The 12954-nt window shown below is 46.7% G+C and overlaps 1 protein-coding gene across 1 annotated transcript in view; it reads left to right on the top strand.

Moving 5' to 3' along the window:
- The window catches only part of SLCO2B1 (solute carrier organic anion transporter family member 2B1), a 47096-nt gene that overhangs the window by 14498 nt on the left and 19644 nt on the right, over nt 1-12954 (top strand). Inside the window, exons 3-7 of the mRNA XM_026041553.1 lie at nt 1750-1887; nt 1982-2144; nt 3538-3765; nt 4828-4926; nt 7798-7928. Of these exons, the coding sequence (XP_025897338.1) occupies nt 1750-1887; nt 1982-2144; nt 3538-3765; nt 4828-4926; nt 7798-7928 (759 nt within the window). The remainder of the gene's footprint in view (nt 1-1749; nt 1888-1981; nt 2145-3537; nt 3766-4827; nt 4927-7797; nt 7929-12954) is intronic.

Raw genomic sequence — 12954 nt, 5'->3', positions numbered from 1 at the left:
ATGTTGCCAAAGCATTTCCAGTCCAAACAAGCTGCAAATAGTGGCCTGAGTCTGGATGGTCCTGGTTTGCATCCCAGCTTTGCTTCGTGAGGACACAAGCTTCTGCAGAGAGCAGTTCCATATGCTGGTATTCCAGATCTCAGGAAYCGCCTGGGCTCCGACATACCCTTCCTCCTTGTCCCCTTTTTGCACCGTAAATATCTCCTCTGCTTACAGAGCAGTCCAGCTTGGCAGAAGCCCTGCTCTGCTTCAGGAACAGAATGAGACATAGCAGAAAAAACCAGTAAGTGGCTCCTTGGTGAGAGGTTCCTGCCAAGTGCAGTGCAGAGAGCCACAGCAATGCCCGGCTCTGTTGAAAGGCTTGAAAACATCTGCTAAAAGCAGCTCCCTGGGGCTTTCTGCAGTGCCAAGGCTGAGGGCAGCATCTCTGCAGGAACCGAGAGATATCCACCACCTCTTGCAATGAGATGGGGAGGCCTCTCTCATTAGATGTGATGCTTAGCTCCTTCTAACTCCTTTGGGGACAGRGGAAGGATGACACAGAACCACATGGCAGCATGGAAGGATCTTGCTTGTCATCCATATTCAGTCATGGAGCRTTTTGGAGAGCTCTAGATGAAGGGAAAATGCTCCTCATCCATCGAGAGACTGAGCAAGTTGGGCTTGTTCAAGTTGGGCCTGTTCCAAGAGAAGGCTGAGGGGAGATCTGATTAACATGTATAAATACATGAAGGGAGATTGTAGTGAGGAAGCGGGCAAGCTCTTCTCGGTGGTGGCCAGTGACAGGACAACAGGTAATGGGTGCAAACTGYGACACAAGAAGTTCCATCCCCAGGTGAGGAGGAWCTTATTGACTGTGAGAGTGACAGAGCCCTGGCACAGGCTGCCCAGGGAGGTTGTGGAGTCTCCTTCTCTGGAGGTCTTCAAAACCCGCCTGGCTGCCACCCTGTGCCACATGTTCTSGGTGTGCCTGCTTGAGCAGGAAGGTTGGACTAGAGGATCTCTAGAGGTCCCTTCCAACCTTGAACATTCTGTGATTCTGTGACAGTCTGCTGGGCAGCTCAAGCCCCCATCCATCCGCATAGCCCCATACTACTAGCTCCCAAACTCTAGAGGAGGTGAAGTCAGAGGATTTTTCCGAGAGCTAAAGGTCCTTGGCAAGGTTTCTGTCAGGGATTGGAGTCAAACCATCACTTTCTCTGAAGGAGAAATGTCTTTTTCATCCAGAGCTCTGAACTAGGGAAAAAAAAAAAAAGAATAATAATAAAGCAGAAGAGGTGATTTATTTGCAAACACTGTTTGATGCCAAGTTTGGTGGTGGGACTCTTTCCTATCCTGTAGGAGCTCCTGTCAGCACTGGGGATAGCTGCCTGGCTTGGGCTGGGCTGGAGCAGGAGGTTGTGCAACCATCCTGCTCTGCTGACGGATGTGGAAGTCAAGGCCAACACAAACTCCTGTCAGAGCAAGAGAAGGGATTCCTATGTCCAAAGCTATTTCCTGCTGAAGAAACCACTCGCCTTGCAAGCAATAACCCTGGTAACGTTTTGGCCGAGAAATGTTTGTTGGCCTTGACCTGGTTTCAAAACACGATCAACAGCAGGAAGAGGACAGTATTTCAGAGGTGGCTATTCACGTTCAAAACCCCAACATTTGTGTATGAAATGCACTTGTTTTGTATGGAAAAATAGCTCGTTGATAGGTTGCAGCTTGCAGTCATGGTGCTGGACCGTCTCCTTTGTGTCTTGGCAGTTCTTCGTCTTTTGCCATGGGCTYCTGCAGCTCTCCCAGCTCCTGATCTCCGGCTACTTGAAGAGCACCATCTCAACCATCGAGAGACGCTACGGCCTGTCCAGCCAGACAACAGGACTGCTTACCTCCTTCAATGAGGTGACATCTCCTTTCCCTTGACCTACCAAATGCTCTACCAAATGCTCCTCTCATTCCCTTGCCCAGCATTTATGAGGCTTCTCCTATGCCACAGGTTGGAAACACTCTCCTGATCGTCCTCCTGAGTTACTTTGGCAGCCGAGTTCACCGGCCTCGCTTCATCGGCTGTGGAGCCATTCTTGTCTCCTTGGCTGGATTTCTGATGTCTCTCCCTCACTTCATCACCGGACGCTACAAATACGACCAGTCCATTGCCAGTAGGTACTCTAGGTGCATGTTTTATGCCTTTTGGGAAACATAAAAGGAAATAACAACCTTTTCTTGTGGGCCTGCAAGCTGTAGGCTTGACCTGGGGGAATTGACTGTTGAATTTTAACTTTCTGCCAGTGAAATGGCCTCAGCTCTGAGATGCAACAGCCCYGCAGAAGCAAGGATAGATGACAGCTCATGGGCTGGAACCAGAGAAAAGGGCATGAAGGCTGTTAAAAGTGGAGGATGTGCTCCTGATTACCCTCATCTTCCACATATTTACACAGCAGATAAACCACAGATAATATGAAGGTCACTCCCCAGCCATCAGGGATCCAGCTTTCTATGAGGAGAGCTGGCTGGTCTGCACTCACATGAATCAGTCTCTTGTTTTCAGTTTCATAACTTTATGTAAGGGGAGGCCTGGCCAACCCTGTCCTCAAAGCCCTTTGCAGGAAGATAACCAAAAGGATGCAGGAGGGTTGACCCGGGGAGATAGCAAAGGAATGTGAAATGCAGTTTTCTGCAGTGGGAAAGTAGGTGTTTTGCAGCTAATTCCTCCTGCTTATGGGGTATTTCACCTGTGTTTCTTCATTTCACTAAGTTGTCTCTGAGGGAGCACCTAGAGGTTCTAGAGCCCACAGGAAAATCAACCTCTTGGGACACCCACGCAGTTATATATTGCTCATGGGAAACCAGGCCAGGGAGGAGCTGTGGGTATAGGATCCCTTTCTGAAAGCAAGTGGAGATGAAAGAAGGAAAGAAAGAAGAGAGGAAACCTCTCTTTTGTTCCCTTCCCAGATCCAGCCATGAATCTCCAGCAATTTTGATAGAATTCTCCTGTAAAAGGCTATTCTCCTCCTCGACAGATATAGCGCAGTGGATTGACTCCGCTGCAAACACCAAAAAAAGTTTAATAGGTGAATAATTCACAGATAGAAACCAGGATCAGGTTATAATGTCATTTAAAGCATTTAAAAATGGTTAAATTAAACCAATTTGCCATGCCTTTCAGAGCAGCTGGTGCCAGGGCCATGTGTCCAGCACTTGGAGTTGCATGACACAGGGCACAGCCATGTAAATCTGGTTATAACAACCAGATCCTGGTATTTTAGGGGTGAGCTACATGCTCCCTGACCAGCACTCTCAGTTAGGCACCTACATAATCCATTTTGGGGTAAAATGAGTTCTTATTTGCTGAGTCACTCTTGATAAAACCTGCAATTTTTGCTCACTTGACTTCATTTCAAGATCCACCAAAAGCTACTGGAGATGATCTTGGGCTCACATCTGCTGCATGCATGCCTTAGGACTTGCTATTACCTTTAGGAAGAACAGATGCTAGGTAGCCCATTGCCAAGCTGTGTCCCCTGCCTGGACCCTCTCCTCTCATCCCTGCAGGTATTTTCAGCAACGCCACCGACCTCTGCCAGCTGGATGGCTTGGGGCCCAGTGAGAACATCAGCGATGAGAGCTGCACTCCCCACACCGTCAAGGAGAACCACGAGCTCCTCCTCATCATGTTTGTGGCCCAGGCACTGAGAGGCATCGGTGGTGTCCCCATCCAGCCCTTCGGCATCTCCTACATCGACGACTTCGCCAGCGAAAGGAACTCTCCCCTCTATTTAGGTAACATGGGCAATGACTCCAGAATTAGCTGTCTGCAGAATCAGTAGATGTTGTACTAGTCTGCATAAGCTTGGCCCAACCTTCCTGCTCTACCAAGCTCCTTTTGCAAAAATAGTGTGTTTGCTTATAGTTTGGATAGATTGGATGCAGACCAGAAAGCGTGTAGATCTGGAAAACACGATTTAGGAAAGAGGATGGAAATATTGGGCATTTCAGCCTGAATGTGATAACCATCTCCTACAAAACAATAATATCTCCTAGGAAAAAAAAAAACCTTCAACAAAGAGAGATAGAATAATCTCATCTCAGAAGGCAGCTATGGACTTAAGCTGCAAAAAAAAAAAAAAAAAGGAAAACATAAAAGACTTTGTTTAGCTATGGGAAATAATATTTAGGGAGCTTAAACACCAGAGTCAATTGCCTGGGCTTGACCTGAGCTGTCAAACTCCAAGTGTCTACATCAGCTTTTCTCCAGTGGATCCTCCAAGCTCCTGAAAGGACCTATTTAGAAAGGTCAGCTGTAGGATGRGAGTTTAATCTTACATGGATTTAATCTTTTTATCGATAATTCACATAGAAGTGTTGGCTGTTAAAAGATAACCGAGAGGCAGTAAACTGTGTTATCTAAATTAGTGATTAAACCACAAAGCGCGGTACAAAAGTCAGTCCAGATGATGCCAGCAGTTCCTCAAGTAACTTTGCATTTGCTGCTTTTCTTATACCGAGGGGCATATCGTAGTGCCAGGGGTATTGCAGCCTTTGCATGTGTCCAAGGGAAGATTTGAGTCCTGCAAAAGGTTTCCTATGAAGCGAGCCTGAAAAGCTCTGTTGGGGTTGTTAATACTTGAGAGGGAAGAAATGAAAGAGCAGAAACAAAAGCATGGGAGAAAAAATCACCATTTTATGGGAAAAGACTGTAAGGGAATGAGATAAAGTTGGTGGCAGGACATGGTACAGTTGGATCCCCATCTAGTCCATTCTGGCCCTGTGTTGATGCATCTCCTGTTCTCCGTGGTGTCCTCGCTTACAGCTGAGCCCCTTTCTTCTCCCTTCCCTCCTCAGGGATCTTGTTCTCCCTGACTGTCATCGGGCCCGGGGTGGCCTTCATGCTGGGCTCTGCCATGCTGCGCTTTTACGTTGACATGGACAAAGTGGCAGGAGGTGAGTCCATGTGTCCATGTGTCCGTAGGGAGCCGTCCTCAACGTGCAGCACCGTGTCCCTTCGCCTCCTGCAGATCTGGGGTCTCTCATCCTGCCAGATGTGCTTAGAGGGAGGCTCCTTTGCATCGTATGTRCAGGGTTGTGTCTTTTGGAGCAGGCTTCGTGTTGGTTCTTCTAACAATGTTCTGCTGTATGCCAGGAACACCAGGCATGAGCAGCTGTCTCGGGGGGAATGTGGAGGACAAGCAAAACTCGGGGAGAGACATGGAAGGGAGAAACAGGACCGAAGGAACAGGTGAAGAAGTGCTCACATGCTCTAGGTGTCCCTGCTTGAGCAGGAAAGTTGGACTAGATGGTCCCTAGAGGTTCCTTCCAAGCTTAAACAAACAAGAAAACAAGATGGGGCAAGATCCTTTGGGTAGTGACTAGGCAGCATAAACATGGGAGCTGGACCAGCATTACATCAGCTTTATATCGCTATAAATGCAATAGCTTTGGCCTGGTCTTCTCATTCTTCCCTGCTCGTTGACCTCGCCAGGCATTTTTTTCATCTGGACTTTATCACTTTGAGTGTTTATGGTACTTATGGAATGGGAACACCCTCGGGTCCTCCCACTGCTTCCTCCTAGTAGGCAACTTCACAGAATCACAGAATATTCAAGGTTGGAAGGGACCTCTAGAGATCATCTAGTCCAACCTTCCCGCTCAAGCAGGGACACCTAGAGCATGTGGCACAGGGNACCCTCACAGTAAAGAAGTTCCTCCTCACTTCCAAGCTGATTGCAGTATTAATCCATCCTGTGTCCTGCCTGGTGAGCCTCGGAGGAGCATCTTGAGCASAGACCACCAGGAGCAGCTGCCTAATGGATGCTCATTTTCCTCAGGCCCAAGTTTTTTGACCTTAAAAGCAGGTGGAAATTTTTCTGCTTGAAAGATCAGTTCAGCATTAAAACGCTTACTATTATACACCAATCTCCAAATGTTCTCTAGTGGTGCAAGCTCATGGCAGGAAAGCACTCCAGATTGGCCCCAAGGAGCCAGATGGCCAAAATTTGAGCAAAACCTCTGCAGAAATGCAATGAGCAGATTTAGTCTTTGAGTTGTGCAGCAGATCCTGTCATGGGCAGTCCCAGCTGTTAGTTTTCTTACTCATCTCTTTGCTCATTGGGTTGAAAAGAAGTATTACCCCAAAGCCTCTGTTTATTATATTTGCTAGCACATATTCTAGATGTCTTTCATTGTCTAGATGTCTAGATGTCTGTCATTGCAGAAGGTCCCTTAATCCCCCTCCTACCTGCCTCTGAAGGAAGAAGAAATGGGATTGGGGGCTGCAGTCTGCCAGTAAACGCTGCTTAAATCTTCCAAGGCACCTCCTGCACACAAAAGTTGAATGAGAAATGTGTTTGGATGGCCACAACTGGAGGACATCCTTTTTAAGAGCTACCCTCACGCTGATTCCTGGGGAAAACTAGCATGTTGTGGCTGCTTCCTGCTAAATTTAATTTGACCTTCCATTTCCTAGGAGGAATCTTGTCAGTGTTTCTCCAGGAAGGGGTTTAAAATTCCATCACTTGCTACTCCCAGAAACAGAAGGGTAGATGTTGCACCACCTGCACCACCACCATGGTGAGAAGAACGTTTCTGGAAGGACTTGCTTGTGATTGCTACCACAAGAATGCCATGCTCTACAGAAACCTTTCTTCTTTYGGACCCACCCCGTTGTGAATTTGCATCCTGGTTTCTGCATATCATGTGTTATTTATGTCGAGACCTCTTCCCACAGAACATGTTATCCTTGGCAAAGTGCCCCGTGACAGGAAAGGGTATTGGAGTGACAGATGAAGAGTGGTCAGGAAAACACGATAAAAATTAAAATCCGTAAAAGGGATATAATCCTTTCAAAGAAAAAGAAAAGGAAAAGGAAAAGGAAAAGGAAAAGGAAAAGGAAAAGGAAAAGGAAAAGGAAAAGGAAAAAGAAAAAGAAAAAGAAAAAGAAAAAGAAAAAGAAAAAGAAAAAGAAAAAGAAAAAGAAAAAGAAAAAGAAAAAGAAAAAGAAAAAGAAAANAAAAGAAAAAGAAAAAGAAAAAGAAAAAGAAAAAGAAAAAGAAAAAGAAAAAGAAAAAGAAAAAGAAAAAGAAAGAAAAAGAAAGGAAAAGGAAAAAAAAAAAAAAAAGCCTTGCATTGGTGGAGCTGCAAATGATGGGTGAGAGTGGTGGGCAGAACTCCAAAGTGCAAGTTCTGGCTTGGCCGTTGAGTTTCTGTGTGGATAGCCAGACTCTAAAAATCCAAATAGGACTCCTGGATGTCTAACGTGAGGGACTAGAATTAATTCTTATCTACAGTTTTATCTTTGGAAAGGATTTTTCCTTGTGTGTTGACAGAGAGCTTGACTTCATACCCGCTGAGTGAGCATTTCTGAGCTTTTTCACAGTGTGGATACCCCTTCTGTGAAAATGAGGTGATTTTTTCCTCCTTTGCTTTTACAAGGAGGAATTTTACAAGGATACAAGGAGGATTTTTTCCTTTCCTTTGCTTTTACAGCACAAGGATGTCCCTGTCCCATTAGTGAAAAATCAGATGGAATTTAGCACCACAGAACAAGCCAAATGCAAAAGCAAATTGCAGATGCTCTGGTTGGTCTGATTGGTCTTAGACTTGGTCTTGGATCTGACTGGTCTGATCCAAGACCAATCCAATGATTGGTCTTGGATCTGAGACTGATGGTCTACAGATTGGGAACACTAACGTCTCCAGCTTGCCAGGACCAACCAACTCTTTCCCCTTGCTAGGTGCATGAGAGGGCAGCAAAGCTGCAGTAGGATCCCTCTGGTGACCCTTGTTGAAATGCTATTTTATCTCTTTGCCCTGCAGAGGAAATCCAGCTCACGAACAAAGACCCGCGCTGGGTTGGCGCCTGGTGGCTGGGTTACCTGGTTGCAGCCAGTCTCGTGGCCGTGTCTGCGGTGCCCTACTTCTTCTTCCCACGGGAAATGCCAAAAGAGGTAGGATGGGTRAAGGTGAGACGTGCTACAGATTGCTCCCGTGAGTTAAAACATAGATGCAAACATCTCCTGGGGTTGCTGAGCTTAGTCCAAACCCTAACACTTCACAGGGCTTTGCAGAGCCTCCTTAGCATGGAATTAAAGCATAAAACACAAGTGATTTTTATTGCATTGTGCATAAATAGGCTCTTGTTCCTCACCACCTTCTGCATCCTTGGGAGACAACTGTGGTAGTGGTTTCAGGCTGTGTAATTTATATATGTACACCCTCAAATGCGATGTGTTCTCTGGCTCAATCTCTTCTCCAGTTTCAGAGAGTCCTTCCTTTCTTCTCAGGTCTTGTATGCTAAGCAGAGCTCGGTTTGGACAGTGAAACCCAGAGTAGTGTAAGCAGTTTAATRAGTCATATAATATATTTACAATAATTACAATGTATTATTATATATGGTATAGGAAATATCATCCATCATATACTATTACCTTGGTGGCACTCCAAAGCAGCTCTGTGTGTTGATAGCCCTGCTTGCATCACTCAATGCCCTGTTCATAGGAAGAGAGATGTAGGCAAGTCCCATGTGGACTGAAGTCCTACCCTCTTGTAGCTCACCCACCTAAGCCCTAAGTGGGCTGTAGCTCAGCCCATTTTCTGCAAGGCTTGAGGCTTAGCTGCTGCACCAGCATCCAGCTTTGCCCAGTGACTTGCCTGTGACCTCTTTGCTGGCCAAGGGCACACTGGAGAACTTCCAAGCCCTTTTCTCCCAGCCAAACTTGACGTCCCTTAGGTTGTAATTCAGAGGCCTGTCATCTCCCTGAAGGGTTCCCTATCTGTCAAAGGGCCAACACAATCCTTCTCCCAGCTCTGCAAAGCCCTCGGAGCTACCTGGCAGAGAAAAGCCTTTCACAGCTAAAAGCTCTCACTGACAGCCAAACAAGCATCTGACTGCTGCTTGCTTGGAGGAAGCCAACGTCTATCTCTCATTGGCATCTGCAGGTGGGACTGGCATCTCCAAAACCCTCCCAAACGCATTAGAGCTTGTGCCAACGTGCAAAACGGTCTGCGAGCTCCCCACGCGCTTGGCTGGTGGCACGTCCTGGTCTCTGGCAAAGAAGCGTGTCTTGGCTTCTTCAAAACAAGCTGTTCTTTCAGAGCAGATGTGATGCCGTGAGGCCTCACCTGGAGTACTGTGAGCAGTTCTGGGCTTCCCAGTATAAGAGGGACGTGGAGCTCCTAGAGAGGGTCCAGTGGAGAGCAACTAAGATGATTAAGGGACTGGAACATCTCTTGTATGAGGAGAGASTGAGTGAGTTGGGCCTGTTTTCTCTGGAGAAGAGAAGGCTGAGAGGGGATATGATTAACATGTACAAGTTCAGGAAGGGAGAATGTAGGGAGGAAGGGGCCAAGCTCTTCTCATTGGTGGCCAGTGCCAGGACAAGGGGAAATGAGTGTAAGCTGCAACACAGGCAGTTCCATCTCCAGGTGAGGAGGAACTTCTTCACTGTGAGGGTGACAGAGCCCTGGCACAGGCTGCCCAGGGAGGTTGTGGAGTCTCCTTCTCTGAAGGTCTTCAAAGCCCACCTGAATGCCACCCTGTGCCCTGTGCTCTGGGTGTCCCTGCTTGAGCAGGAAGGTTGGACTAGATGATCTCTAGAGGTCCCTTCCAACCTCGAACATTCTGTGATCCTGTGATCCTGTGATGCCACAGGTCTGAACGCTCCCTGTTATCAAAGCTTTGGGGACCTGTTCAGTGGGTGAAGCTGCAATCGTCTTGATATCTTGGCCACATTCCGGCCTGTGTAGTTGTCTCTCATAAATTTTTGAGAAAGCATCAAAATTTTCTTGTCTAAACAAGTTGTGTGTACACTCTGGGGTGGAATAGTTCTTCATTTCTTCTACCAGTGACTGAATTCCCTTATGGATGAGTTTGGCTGTGATTTTGGGGCTGCCTTGTTCTGGAAAACATAACCTGCTATATGCTTTTGGGGGCTACAATGATATCCTATATTCACTGCTAGGTTTCCAAACTCCTTACAATAATTATGAATGTTCCCTATTAGCAGAATCTGCTCAGTGTGTAAGACACTGCATCTTAGGATAAAAAATCTTGCTCAGAACTACTGAGAATATTAATTTCATTATCAGCTTCTGAGAGGAAATAATGCACATTTAGCTAAAACAGAGCTCTGTGGCATGTAAAGGWCAATTGGTGGGTACTGATTTAAGAAAGAAACAGGAGGATTTCTTTCCCTTCTACCAGCTGATATTTTTAAGAAATGTTTCAGACAGCTGAGCACTCATTTATTGTTTGCAGATCAGATTTTACTTGAATTTCTCCTCATTGTAGCATCTCCCCATTGGCTTCAACTGGATATTCAAAGCTCCGTAGGAAACCTGGATTAGAGCAGGTCCTTTTCTGTAGGCGTTGTGAGAAAGAAAATAAAAATGCCTTTTTGGGTTGCTTGCCCTTGTAGTAAATCAGTGCTGAGCTAAGGGTGTAAACCTGATGTTTTTTCCATCGTGAAGGGTGTTTCACCTCATGATGATGGGGTATTTCACCCTGTCATGAAGGGTAGTTCGCCTTTCCTCTCCACTGAACTGCAGGTAGCCTCATTTCTGAGGTCACCAAATTACTGCATCATCTTCTTGGAGCAACAGTTCTGCAGAGGAGCATTAGCCAGGCCATTCCTGATGTTGGAGGGGAACCATGTGGACAAAGTCTTTGGAGACCAGTTGACCCCAAGCCAGAGCAGAGCTTTCAATTCATTTGCTTTCCCTTCTGGAGGGTCTCAGGGTGTGATCACCAAGCGCCCATCTCAAGCTCATCTTCTGCTGCTGCCGTTGTATTGGCTACCTGACCTTGGGAATAGCTGGATCCAGGTCTTTTCTCCCAAGTTACAAAGCCCTGCACAGTATCTTGACCCATAACCACCGCATTGAGGCACCACAACCATAATAACCCATGGAAAAAGTGCAAGAATTCCGCGTCCACAGAAGAAGTGCTGATGTTTCCACAGCACCAACCGAGGGCTTCATTTCGCAGCCTTTATATCTCAGAGGCCAAAAAGGAATTTCACGCATTCCCAACCAGTCAGTCCTAACACAATTTTCAAACCCTTGGGACTACGGATGTCTCAGCAGCTCAAGAGACTTCCTGGGAATAAAGCATCCCCACAACACTGCGGATGTCTTTCCCCATCGCAGAGTCTACCAAATGCCATTGAAGGAACAGGGGCCAGAGCGTGACTCGTTTTTTCTTACTGCCAAAAGCACCATTTCGTTGTTTTTTTCTCATTTTCCTCCTTCTTCTTTTCTCCTGGCTCAGCCTATGTAAGTCGTTTCAGTCCTTGGTGGTTTATCCAGACCTAGGAGCATCATTCTCAGTGTACATCATTCAACAAACATTGTAGAGTTACACATCTCTCTGTCTTTTGTTAGACTTATTTGACTCTTCCAACCAGCCAAGGCAGATCTGTGTTATTCTACAACCACATTTCAGCGTAATCTTTGTTTTATATCATTTTTATTGGAAGTTCCTGGAATGACTCGTGCATTTAGTGTTAACAATGTTAATGATAATCAGAGTTTGCTCTTTCATTCTTCTTTCTTTTTGTAAATCAGTCATACCAGATCCTGAACATTTTTGTTGCTTTGTAGCTGCTCCAACTTGTCAGTCAATTTTGAGCCCTGAAATGCCTAGGAAAATCCGATTTGAGGGAGAGCTGCAACAAAGCTATAAAGTTGTCATGAGCTCAGGTGGGGAATGAAGGGAAAAGACTTTTATTTGACAAGCTGTTTAAAATCAGGACCAGGTTCTCCTAATAATTCCAGTTCAATGCAACCTCTCGGGAGTGTAAACCTTTTGCCTTGTCTATGGTGAAGCCATGTCTTGATCTGGATGGGGAAGTACAGCATTGGAGCATTTCCCAGCTGCTGAATAGCAAAAATTCAGCGATTGCCTTAAATGATAGCATGAACATTATCCCTGTGGACCAGGTCTCGTGCAAGACCTGTCTTGCCCTTGCAGTCACCTCTCGGTTCTGGTTTCATTTCGTGATGCTTCAAAGCCCCGTAGAAACCCTAAAAGGCAACTGAGTGACACTTCCTCCTAGCGGGGACAAAGCCACTCCTGTGATGCCAGCACACACTGTTTGCAAGCAGCCACTTCATGAGAAAGCTCGGATGGCTTTTATGGGGAGCAGGTCTGCAAGCCCCAGTCCTTGCCAGGCTCCCATCGGTGCAACCTTCTTCCACCTATCCTTCTGTCATGAGTGTTGATGCCCACCTTGTATCATCAAGCTTTGAGGTTTATATTTCCCATCRTTAGTTTGATGTTCTTCTCATGGTGTTTCTAATCTTGGTTAAATCCTTCCCTGCTCATTATCACATTAGAGTTGTTGTAGAAAGCAACAGCATCTCCTGGTAGCCTTCATTTCACATTAGGGAGACTAGCAAGGCAGCTGGTTGTGTCTTCTGCTGTCAGAGATGTCTTCTCTCCCCTCACCCGGCTTGCTCAGATTCCAGTTTTCCCAATATGGTCCTCCTTGCTCTGGTCCAGATCTGGTCCTTGATGTCTGTGCAATGGGTTCTTCTGTGAGCACCGTCTTCAATATTCCACAGAATCACAGAATGGATGAGGTTGGAAGGGACTTCTAGAGATCATCCAGTCCAWCCCCACTGCTCCAGCAGGGACACCCAGAGCACGGGGCACCCGCTCCATCCYGGCGCGTTGGGAAGGTCTCCAGAGCAGGAGCCTCCGCAGCCTCCCTGGGCAGCCTCAACCAGGGCTCGGGCACCCTCCCACCAAACAAGTTCTTCCCCACGGCCACATGGAGCTGCCCGGCCTCCAACCTGCACCCACTGCCCCTTGKCCTGCCMCTGGCCACCACCCACAAGAGCTTGGCCCCTTCCTCCCTACATTCCYCCTCCATGTACGTATATTTGTGTTGACTCTTATTTCTCCCATTCTCCAATTTAACGTTGATGCTTTTGCAGGTGGTGCTGCTTGTTCCCCTTTGCCCAAGCCTAAAA

The sequence above is a fragment of the Nothoprocta perdicaria genome, unplaced genomic scaffold (assembly GCF_003342845.1).
Source record: "Nothoprocta perdicaria isolate Ctin4 unplaced genomic scaffold, notPer1 scaffold_288, whole genome shotgun sequence".
Taxonomy (NCBI): Eukaryota; Metazoa; Chordata; class Aves; order Tinamiformes; family Tinamidae; genus Nothoprocta; species Nothoprocta perdicaria.
This window is presented reverse-complemented; position numbering and strand designations above follow the sequence as displayed.